Source organism: Oncorhynchus clarkii, chromosome 24 (genome assembly GCF_045791955.1).
Source record: "Oncorhynchus clarkii lewisi isolate Uvic-CL-2024 chromosome 24, UVic_Ocla_1.0, whole genome shotgun sequence".
NCBI classification, from domain to species: domain Eukaryota; kingdom Metazoa; phylum Chordata; class Actinopteri; order Salmoniformes; family Salmonidae; genus Oncorhynchus; species Oncorhynchus clarkii.
The window spans coordinates 34984550-34996869 of record NC_092170.1 but is presented as its reverse complement, the minus strand read 5'-3'; the positions used below and the strand labels follow the sequence as shown (position 1 = coordinate 34996869).

Below are 12320 nucleotides of genomic sequence, written 5' to 3'. Positions count from 1 at the left end.
CATACCCCTGGGGGTATGCTGGGAATACCTGCCCTAGGAGAACCGTTTTTGGTTCGAGGCAGAACCCTTTTTGTTTGCAGCTAGAACCCTTTTGGGTTCTACATAGGACCCTTTGTGAAACCACGTTTTTTTTCAAAGGGTTATTTCGGGGACAGCCGAAAAACCTATTTCGGTTCTAGATATAATTGTTTTCTAAAAGTGTATACCTATAATTTATTTTATTTTATCTACATGTTATGCTTCTATCGTTGGGGCCTGCCTGGCGTGGCAACATCACAAGGAGGTGGGTGATGATGACTCGCTCGTGAGCACTCAGCGCGGTCCGCGCGCATCACTCAGAGCTCAGATAGCCTCGTGGCCCATTATCATATCTGTCCGCGCTCTTAACGGGGCATTTTCATCCGTGTTATCCTCCCCTGTCCGTCTCCCCCTCTCCTCTCTCTCTCTCTCTCTTCTCTTTCCCCCGAGGTCTCTCAGAAGGCAGGCACGGATCGATCCGCCATTACTCCGCGCTTAGCTCATCCTCATCATATTGGCAACAGAGAGGCACCCCTCTCCTCACCGGGTGTAGGCCAAATAGAGACGCTCGGGGGTACAGTCTGCTTCCTGACATGGTGACGGTGAGCAGGGCGCGCGGGTGGGCTCGAGACGCGGACCGGAGCATCTCCAGATGCAAGCTGCCAATCCCCGTACAGTTACGAACGCTCGCCTGTCCCAACGGGAGAATTATCATAAAAGGGAATAAAATAGCCCTAAAACACAGCCATCCCCCTTCTCCTAAAGAAAGGAACAAATCCATTCTCCCTAATTCGAACCTTGCTCAGGGACAGCTCGCGTGGCAGATTGCAGCCTAATTAGTTTAGAGGGAATTTAATTCAATTAACTTTCCACAGCTCCGCGCGCCCCGCCGCCGGCCAGCTTTCAGAGCGCGGGGCCTGAGCCCGAGATCTAATTAGCGTGTTTGTAGAAGCTCTCCTGCGCGCGGCCATCCCAGCTCCTCCAGCTGTGTGTGTGTGTGTGTGTGTGTGTGTTTCTCTCTCTAGGGACAGTTGGTCTGTTTTTTATCCTAAAAAAGATTTTTTTAAGATCAAGCTAATTGCTAGGTCCATTGCTAGGCTAGACATGGGGATAGCATAAATAATCATATCAAAGTAATATAAGCCTTACTTATATATTTGATGCAGTGCTTTAAAACTTAAACATTAGGCATTTAAACACAGGAATGCTTAAATTAAACATGATAGTCCGTTTTTTCCAGTCAGTTTCCAAGTAGGAAAACACCTACAATGCATTCGAAAAGTATTCAGACCCCTTGACTTTTTCCACATTTAGATACGCTTGATTCAATCATTTTTCCCCCCTTGTCAATCTATACACAATACCTCATAATGACAAAGTGAAACAGGTTTTTAGACATTTTGCTAATTTATTAAAAATAAAAAACAGAAATAACTTATTTACATAATTATTTAGACCCCTTGCTATGAAACTCGAGATTGAGCTCAGGTGCATCCTGTTCCCATTGATCATCCTTGAGATGTTTCTATAACTTGATTGGAGTCCACCTGTGGTAAATTAAATTGATTGGCCAATCAGTTTGAGTTTGCCAAAAGGCACCTAAAGACTCTCAGACCATGAGAAACAAGATTCTCTGGTCTGATGAAACCAAGATTGAACGAAGATTTGGACTGAATGCCAAGCATCACGTCTGGAGGAAATCTGGCACCAAGCATGGGGGTGGCAGCATCATGCTGTTGGGATGTTTTTCAGCTCCGGGGACTGGGAGACTAGTCAGGATCGAGGTAAAGATGAATGGAGCTAAGTATAGAGAGATCTTTAATGAAAACCTGGTTCAGAACGCTCAGGACCTAAGTTCACTTTCCAACAGGACAAGAACACTAAGCACACAGCCAAGACAACGCAGCAGTGGCTTCAGGAAAAGTCTCTGAATGTCCTTGAGTGACTCAGCCAGAGCCCAGACATTAACCCGATCTAACATCTCTGGAGAGACCTGAAAATAGCTGTGCAGCGACGCTCCCCATCCAACCTGAGAGAGCTTGAGAGGATCTGCAGAGAAGAATGGGAGAAACTCCCCAAATACAGGTGTGCCAAGCCTGTAGCGTCATACCCAAGAAGACTCAAGGCTGTAATCGCCGCCAAAGGTGCTTCAGCAAAGTACTGAGAAAAGGGTCTGAATAGTTATGCAAATGTGATATTTCAGATTTTTATTTGAAACACATCTGCAAACATTTCTAAAAATCTGTTTTTTGCTTTGTCATTGTGGGTGTTGTGTGTAGATTGACAAGGGGAAAAAACGATTTCATCAATTTTAGAATAAGGCTGTAACGTAACAAAATGTGGAAAAGGTCAAGGGGTCTGAATACTTTCAGAATGCCCTGTATTCAGATTTCAGTGTTCAAATTTCAACCACTAGTATTTACTTCCCCAGTGTCCTGTTTAGAGTGCGTTTAGTCATTGGAAATGTATTTGACTTTCCATGCCTTTTATTCAGATCAGTGTTAGGAATGTCTGTCACCTTAATTAGATTTCAGCACAACTGAACAGGACATTTGATACAAGAAAGATTTCCAATCTTGTGGTGTTAAAACCTTGTAAAGATCAGACCCTTTTTCATTTTTTTGGGCCTAAAATGACATCTGACCCAGATCTAACTGGCTGTAGCTCAGGACCTGATGCAAGGATATACATATTTGAAAGGAAACACTTTGAAGTTTGTGGAAATGTGAAATTAATGTAAGAGAATATAACACATTAGATCTGGTAAAAGATAATACACATTTTTAAAAAACTGATTTGAAATGCAATCAAAAGGCCATAAGGTATTATTCCAGCCCAGGCGCAATTTAGATTTTGGCCAATAGATGCCAGCAGTGTATGTGCAAAGTTTTAGACTGATTCAATGAACCATTGCATATCTGTTCAAATGTTGCATCTAGACTGCCCAAATGTGCCTAATTGGTTTATTAATACATTTTTCAAGTTCATAACTGTGCACTCTCCTCAAACAATAGCATGGTATTATTTAACTGTAATAGCTACTGTAAATTGGATAGTGCAGTTAGATTAACAAGAATTTAAACTTTCTGCCCATATGTCTATGTCCTGGGAAATGGTTTGTGTTACTAACAACCTCATGCTAATCGCATTAGCCTACGTTAGCTCAACCGTGCCGAAGTCAGGACACCGATCCTGTAGTTAAATAGTTCAGGCTACAGCTGATGTCCCTAAAAAGTTCCATTATTGGTGACATTGTTGAATGAAGAGGGGTCCATCTGCACCTCGCAACAGTAGTCAGGGTCTTGTGGGCCATCTGTTGTATGGCGGTCCCTTCACTTGGATTCAAAGGTGAGTTTGCTGGTAAAATTAAACTGTTTCCAAAGTTAAATGTGCGTAGCTTGTTTTCCATTGTGGCGCAAAAGAACAGCGACCTTCACTCGAGAGTTTAAACGTTTACATTTAATCCATTCAAAGAGCCAAAGCCGCCTTGCGGCGTGTTTGTCTCCGAGGACCCCTTTAATCCGGGATAATACCCTCGCGCAGGGGCCTGAGTGGGCGCACGGAGTTTAACTTTGGACTTTTAAATTCATGGGAGATTTAACGGAGACTGTAACGGTGGCCTTTCGCATTCATGGCGTCTGAGTCAACAGAGGCGGCAACAATAGCCACAAGAGGCTCCTCGCGACCCTGGAGTGACAGAGAGAGGGATCCGAGTCAGGGTATATTCTAAGGATTTCCGCAAATTATCACATTCCTCCTCCCAAATGTGTCTGAACTTGTCATAGGCCTAGATGCCCTGTTAAACCGCATGTGTCTTGTTGGCTAGATCATTTATTTTTGGTGTTCTCATGTAATTAATGTGTATTTCTGCCTTGCAATCAAAAAGTGCCTATTTTAACGAAAATGGGGCACGTCTTCTATGCTAATTGAATTTCGTTCGTTTTGGTTTCGCTTTCCCCATCGCTCTGACGGTAATCGTTTCCGATAGGCCTTCCAATAGAGCGGGGGCTGTCTCCCGGCCGGTACCGTGGACGGGGCGCGGTAAGAACGATAGCCGGTGAATGCAGATTGGGATAATGAAGCAGGCGGGTGGGGGGTAGAGGGGAGATTGATGAGACCTGGGGAGACTGGTGCCGCTGTGATGGATAGATGGAGAGAAGGGAGATGGATGGAGAGAGGGGAGACTGAGGGTAGGGTGAGGGATCAGTAAAGGATGGGACGGATATGTACCGGGTTCAGTGAAAGGCCGCACCGGGGGCCGAGACCGTATCTGTCCCGGGGCACGTGGTGGTCTGGAACACGCGGGGGTGTCAATCAAAAGAGGTAACCGATCCATCACGAGAGCAGAATCCTGACCAGTCCCAAAGAGGGTGATTAGAACCTCGTGACAAAGCTGTAATGTGTTCTAGTCTCTGGTCTATAATCGAGTCATGGTAGCCTAACCAAAATTGCTATTTTCAGTTCTGTTGTTGAAGCCATAATTATTACAGGCGATAGGCCCTAATGTATTATTTCGATAGATATTTGATATATACCTAGACATTTCCTTTTTTAAATGAACTACCAGGCGAATTAACGGCCAAATAGCGATTGGTAAATTTGTAATTTAGAGTAATCAACGCACATATAAATAGATATAATACCTATCGAATAGAATAGAATGTCGTTCACCGTGTGAAAATATCTATTTGGCTTCCGTCCGATATTGACACCATTAAAATTGTAAATAATCAAGAGCATTTTACTTCAACTAAATAGCATCTAATACAGATAGATCATGGATGGCTGCTGTCCGTGACATGGTGCTGAGACTCGGAGGCTACCAACCCCATTTTCAACAGAATTAGAAAAAGAAGCAAAATCCTGCTCAGATTAACTATGAAGTAAATAATAATTATTTGTATTGCATAGTTCGTATCGAATGTAAGCCTATAGTGGCATGATAAATATAAACCACTGATGCATATCCCATATTCCAAAACAATGTTTGAAGGAAAATTCGTTGGCTAATTTTAGTCAGGCTATATAGCCTAGCCTATATACATGGAATTATATGTATGTATTTATATTTATTTAACGATTTAAAAAAAAAAGTTTTATCTACGTCTGTAAACCTACATCTGTCAAGACACCATGTTGTGTCTGTAGAGGCTATTTACAGCTGTAATGGTCATTTCAAATAATTATATGATTATTGAATGATAGATCTATATGTTATATGGGCTGTAAATTAACCTGTAAAATGGTCTGTTTTATCCAATTTAATGGAGTCACCTATTCTCTTAGAAAATAAAGTTCTGGATAGAACCAAAAGGGGTTCTATATTTGCTTCATATATGGCATGCCTAAGGGTTCTATATATAGAACCCTTTTGTAGGGTTCTTTGATCAGAACCCCAAGGGTTCTTCACTGAACCAAAATTGGTTCCATTTAGAACCCTTGACTTTCATATAGGATTCTATATGGAACCAATTTCGGTTCTATATAGAACCTTTTGGGGTGTCAGAATATGAAGCAAACAACCTTTTTTTTCTAAGAGTGTAGTCTATAAATTCAAATAAATGTAAAACCATAATTTTGATCTCATGGACTACAGTCCTTGAATCCATGAATTGGGGAGTGGTTATTTCACCAGCCCCACCCCAGTCTAGCTCAATCAGTAGGCCTGAGTAGGCCTGAGGGGCCCTGGAGTCGGCATAAAACCTAGCAGTTGAGAACCGACCGGTCAGTGGTCTGGCATAAAACCTAGCAGTTGAGAACTGACCGGTCAGTGGTCTGACCGGTCAGTGGTCTGGCATAAAACCTAGCAGTTGAGAACCGACCGGTCAGTGGTCTGGCATAAAACCTAGCAGTTGAGAACCGACCGGTCAGTGGTCTGTCATAAACCCTGCTTAATTCAAACCTTTATTTTGAGCATTTTATTGAGTCAGACACAGGGCTGAAACAGCCAATGAAACAGCAGGTAAAATGCTCTAGTGTGTACGGGGCGGTTGCCAGGCACCTGTTGCTGTAAATACACAGATGAACGTGTGTTTAGCTTCAACACGTTTTGTATTTATTTCGGCCTATGTCCTTTCCCTGCTCTGTAAAAGCATTAGGCCTGTAAGTGCACAGGATAGGCTACATTTTGGGGATAGAGCTAGTGCATGCATATGATTTGCACGGTGATGGATGAGTGAAGGCTGGAACGATGGAGTCCCGTTGGCGCACTAGCCATTCAATCCCGAATTACTTATATGCACAATGGCGCACCGGCTTCAGGCGGACCGCTTCTAACCTGGTTAGAGTCAGAGCGCGCGACAGCTCTATGACTAGTGGTGCCACGTCTGTGGTAGAGAGAGAGAGAGAGGCTGAGGGCGAGACAACTGCATGGGTTCTGATTCAGGGTCCGGCTCGTGCGCGCCCCAAGGACTGCAAAACCCTTTATTGAGCTCGTGGAATAGGGCACTCAACATACCCGCCAGATGACAGACACAAAGCCAACAGATCAATCTGATATCACGCTTCAGACAATATCACGCTTCAGACAATATCACGCTTCAGACAATATCACGATCACACAACAGTTAGGCATATGGGGAAATATGCATCAGACATTTTATTTAGATAATTAGTTTATATACAGTTGATTTAACTGGAGTAAACTGATTAAGCTGAAACAGCACGCGGTGGCATACAGTGTTGAAACAACAACTTGTTATATTGCATTGAAGTTGACAATCTTTTTTTAAATGAAAAGTGAGTGGTATCCTATTGAACAGCATAACGTAACAGCACCGGTGAGTGGTATCCTATTGAACAGCATAACGTAACAGCACCGGTGAGTGGTACCCTATTGAACAGCATAACGTAACAGCACCGGTGAGTGGTACCCTATTGAACAGCATAACGTAACAGCACCGGTGAGTGGTACCCTATTGAACAGCATAACGTAACAGCACCGGTGAGTGGTACCCTATTGAACAGCATAACGTAACAGCACCGGTGAGTGGTATCCTATTGAACAGCATAACGTAACAGCACCGGTATTGAGGAGAGGTGATTTATATATGGTGAAGGGAAACTGAGTAAGCTATAGGAATAAAATGGTTTGAAATGTATAGGCATATTTCTATTTTTTGTTTAACCTGCAAGTTATGAGCCTGTAGGTCTACAATAACCAACCGAGAAAGAACTCAAAACAGCAATAAAAACATCCCCGTTAAAAGTTGAGGTCTTTAGACATGCATTACATGCATATGAATGGGGACAACGTGAGGCATACAAATTACTAAACATGAGTTCAACAGTCCATGAAAATGTCCATGATTAAGCTTTGAAAAGCAGAGACAGAAACGAAAATGAACTGATAACTATTGTGATGTTATTAACAGGTATTCATTCTATTGTACTTTATTTTACAGGCCAATATTGCGATATTTTTTGTTTTATAATTGATATCATTGTTATCATCATAGTTTTTGTGACATATAAGTCCATACAAGATAAAGTATCTGAGTTAGAGACACTGTAGTGGCTGATATAAACGACTATTCTCTCCCGGTGCTCCCCGCCCTTCAAACGCAATGCAACCGGGCCTGACCGCGCGCCCTTGCTGCCACCACCGTGTGCCATGCGTTCAGACAACATACATTTTCAAGAGTGGGGTTTCTCCGCGCACAAAAAGTCTCCAACAATATCAATAACGTTAGGAATCGTTATTGATATTGTTGGAGACTTTTTGTTCGCGGAGAAACCCCAGTCCTGACACAGCAAGATGCGGGTTATTCAATGGGACATAAACATGGCAATGCGGCAGGTTGTAATGCCATTAGACTGGGCCACTGGCAAAGTAAGCGGTGATAGTACGAGAAGAGCCCTCTGCCGCTATCGAGAGCTGCTCTTTTACATATAAAACTGTATTATATTATTACACGCACACAGGGCCAGTGGCAACATTCCCATAATCAATTTAGCACGCGCGTAAAACTGTTAATTTAGCAACACAAGCTCCAAGGGTTTGGACGATATGATTTTGTCGAATATAGGCTTTTTTCTTCTAACGAAGAACCTCTTAATTTCTCAAACGGTTGAATTAAGGACCCAGATGTAGCAGAGAGGACACTCCTGGTTGTCTATGCAACTGATAATTCATGTGTTTAATAAACGTTACATCGATTTAGTGTCACAACCATTCCAGCCCCGGAATAAGAGGAGACGCTGAGATTGTGCTCTAACCACCCTGGGCATTATAAGTTTATGGCCCATGAGGCGCGTGTGTTTCATATCACGTTGGATGCCACTGAACAATAACTTAAATCAATTTATGGGGAGTCAATGCGTTTATGAAAGCTTTCCATGGGATCCACTGATTGAAACGCGTTTAGTTTGGTTCTGCAGTCAGACACTCTTGAGGTGACGCATACACCCATACATAGGCTACCACTCTTACACGGAGAGAAAGGCTACATCTTGAACAACACCAAATAAAATATGTAATTCCAGAAATCAGAATAATATCAGGAGTTTATCTGGCATAAAGACGTCTGGCTGAGGGTTAACTTCGCGCGCATTAGTAATGCATGAGTAGTGGGAGGGGGCTGACCGTGCACGATGCCCCCCAATAGACTCTCGAGACATTGTCATGGAAAGAGACCACCGCCTCGTTATTGTCTCGCGGACTGCCAAGTTTATTATAAACACTGCGCGAGCTGGCCGGTGCGCTGTCATACTGAGCGCAAGGCGAGGTGGTCCGGAAGGGAGCGAGAGCGAAACTGACGTGGATGGAAGAGGAAGATACTGATACTGAGAGAGAAAAGAAAGAAAGAGATTTCAGGAATATTACTTTCAAGGAAGAGAGAGCGACGTGAAGAAAGACATATAAATGGTAAAATAACATCCTGCTTTGACTGAAAACAAGAAAACGAAATTGAGAGCGGGACTGAACTCGGGGACCTAAAGCTGGTCATTGGAGAAATTTGAAAAACGGAATTCATTCTGTGGTGTTTTTACAGCTTTAACCGTTTTAATTCCTCTCGAATCCGGAGAAATACATTTCATCCAGCGCTCGCCCCAGAGTTGTCATCCTCGCGCCTCCATGTATAAAATGGATTACTCCTACCTGAACTCATATGACTCGTGCATGGCGGCCATGGAGGCATCGGCCTACGCGGACTTCAGCTCGTGCAGTCAGGCCAGCTCATTCCAGTACAACCCGATCCGGACCGGGTTCGGTGCCAACCCGGGATGCGCACCTCTGAGCACCGCTAGTTGCACACTGGGGTCCCTTCGGGAGCACCAGCCCACACCCTACTCCACAGGTAAGAGCGCGCAGAGAGTATGGGGAGAGGGTATAGTGGGGCATGAGTGGGAGATTTGTCTCGCAGGAGTTGCTCACAGCGGTGTTTCATCTCCAGCTGTTGGTAATAGTTAAAGCGTCTGGTCTTATTTGAAATACTTGCGTAAAATGTCATTTTTGTTATTTGATTATACCAACTAGGCTAATCGAAGAAGGAAAGACATTTCATTTGATTAATGATAACTAAATTAATCGAAATTATAAATATTCTGTTTGATATTATCATACCTCTTAATTTGAGGGTCTAATCTTTCGTTTTATGTTCGTTGGCATGGGGATAATTCAGTCAGTGTACAATTCGGTAGATGGCAAATATATCTATTATCAACTAATCAAATTTGTAATTTGTAGCTTATCCTAAAATGTACCCTTTCCTCTATCCATCATTTTCTATTTAATTCGTTATGTGGTCACGATTCGACTGCGCAATTCAAATGTTTATTTTTTGCTACCTTTCCATACATACATTCCAATTTTATAATTCATGTCGATATGATGGAATAGGAAAACTAGATTCTTTATTTATTTACAATTTTGCAGGATGAGAAAAAAGAAGCTTTACGTATTGGTTTATTTTCCCCCTCATATTATTCAACTGTTACCATGTAGGTAGCTCAGATGTGCGAGTGTCTTTTGAATTTACAATTTTGCAAGACGAAATCCCTTGAGATGCACAAGCTCGTTTTCATGTGTCCAAATGAAAAAAGAAACAAACAATAGCTCACTTAGTAACAAGAATAATATGGTAACTGCTGTCTTATATTAATAACAATTAAATAACAATTACGTTTTATAGTTACTAATAGGCCTACAACTAATAAAAACGAATTTTCTTCAACAAATGGTTGAATAGTGCAGGCTGTGCCACCTTATTCGAAAAGCGCGCACGTCCTGCTGCGCCTAAAACCTCATTATTGCACTGTTTATATTTATATGTGAATTCCCTCTAACTTTCTGCATAAGCTAATGATTTTTTTAAAATATGATTTTATTGTAGTTCTAATGAAGGCGCACTGACAGACCGTCCGTTATGCACGCGCTCTCTCTTTCTGGGGGAAAAAACACTTCTAAAATATCTGTATGTAATGATCAGGCTGCATGACACTTTTCATTTTTTTAAATCAAATTGAATTAAATAATGAAACTGGAAGGTGGTTAGTCTATCACAACATTTTATTCGATGCCCTTGTTGATAGCCTATCAAATTCTGTTATTCCATGTTTAGTTTAGGCAAATTTGACCAAATTACAAATTACTTAATTTAGTTAATGGTATAATTACAACTAGCTAATTGTATAAATGTAGTCATATATTTTGTACGATTGTGGACTACTTCCCTATCATAGACTAAACCAAAAGAGAAACGTCAATAAAAAAATAACTCTGAATAATAAATTATATAAATATGGGAACCACGATATTTCACCTAGGCCTACTGATAGGCTATATTCCGTTAGTTGAATTGATCAAGTCAATTAAAACGTGTATTGTACAGGGAAAAACATCTTCAGCCTCCACCTATAGCCTATAGCCTACGAGGTCAGACAAAGGCAACTCCATAACATAGCCTATAGAAAAACGCCTACAATAAAACAGAGCATCGCTAATTGGTTTTATTGTGATTGGTTGGCTCCGCAGTTCCATATAAGTTCTTCTCCGACCCATCCGGTTTAAACGAGAAGCGGAAACAGCGGCGCATAAGGACCACCTTCACGAGCTCACAGCTGAAGGAGTTGGAGCGCGTGTTCGCGGAGACCCACTATCCCGACATCTACACACGCGAGGAGCTTGCGCTCAAGATCGACCTTACTGAGGCGCGGGTGCAGGTGAGTCCAGGGTTCTGATGAAAAACACGAATTCACAATAGATAAAACATTTTCATCCATGTATGGGCTTACACCATCATGTTAATTTTGATAATGCAGTCAGTTATTGTCGAAATGATTGTTATCTACCAAATTGTAATCTATACATCCTTCATGAGTATATTTTAGAGATAGTATGTATTTTTATGTGTATATTTATTTTGTTGCTTTTTTCTTTTGGTTTTATTTTTAGACGTTTGAATGAGACTAAACTTTATTGTCTGTCTGTGTCAGGTGTGGTTCCAGAACCGGCGGGCTAAGTTCCGTAAGGTGGAGCGTGCGGCCAACTCTAAATCTGGTAATGGGACTGGGGGCCCAGGAGGGAACAATGGCAATGCTGGAGGGAAAAAGGGTGAGCCCAGATCTTCCTCAGATGATGACGAATCAAAAGAGTCCACCTGCAGTCCCACCCCTGACAGCACCGCCTCTCTGCCCGGCTCAGCCAATGGGAACATGGGTAGCCCTGCCAGCCTCAGCCCCAGCCCCGCCCCTGCTAATGGTGGCTACGCCAACACCTCCAGCTCCCCCGTTCTACAGGGGCTCAAACCCCCTGGCTGGCCCAGCCTAGGCCCCGCCCACCCAGGAATGGCCCAACCCGCAGCCCAAGCTCCAGAGCTGCTGAAGGCGTGGCAGCCTGCAGACAGTATGACAGGGCCTTTCGCTGGCGTGCTCTCCTCCTTCCACCGGAAACCCAATGCTCTCAAGACTAACCTGTACTAGAGACAAGGAGCAGAGATCTCTAGTATAACTGCTGTATATCTATACAGACTAACCTGTACTAGAGACAAGGAGCAGAGATCTCTAGTATAATTACTGTATATCTATACAGACTAACCTGTACTAGAGACAAGGAGCAGAGATCGCTAGTATAACTGCTGTATATCTATACAGACTAACCTGTACTAGAGACAAGGAGCAGAGATCTCTAGTATAACTGCTGTATATCTATACAGACTAACCTGTACTAGAGACAAGGAGCAGAGATCTCTAGTATAATTACTGTATATCTATACAGACTAACCTGTACTAGAGACAAGGAGCAGAGATCTCTAGTATAACTGCTGTATATTTATACAGACTAACCTGTACTAGAGACAAGG

General features: G+C 42.6%; 1 protein-coding gene across 1 annotated transcript; it reads left to right on the top strand.

Moving 5' to 3' along the window:
* Positions 1-9094: 9094 nt before the first annotated feature.
* On the top strand, positions 9095-11940 carry LOC139382983 (paired mesoderm homeobox protein 2A-like). The gene is made up of 3 exons (XM_071127264.1): positions 9095-9317; positions 10994-11181; positions 11455-11940. Exons 1-3 carry the CDS (start codon positions 9095-9097, stop codon positions 11938-11940), a joined length of 897 nt encoding a protein of 298 aa, XP_070983365.1.
* The last annotated feature ends 380 nt before the right edge of the window (positions 11941-12320 follow it).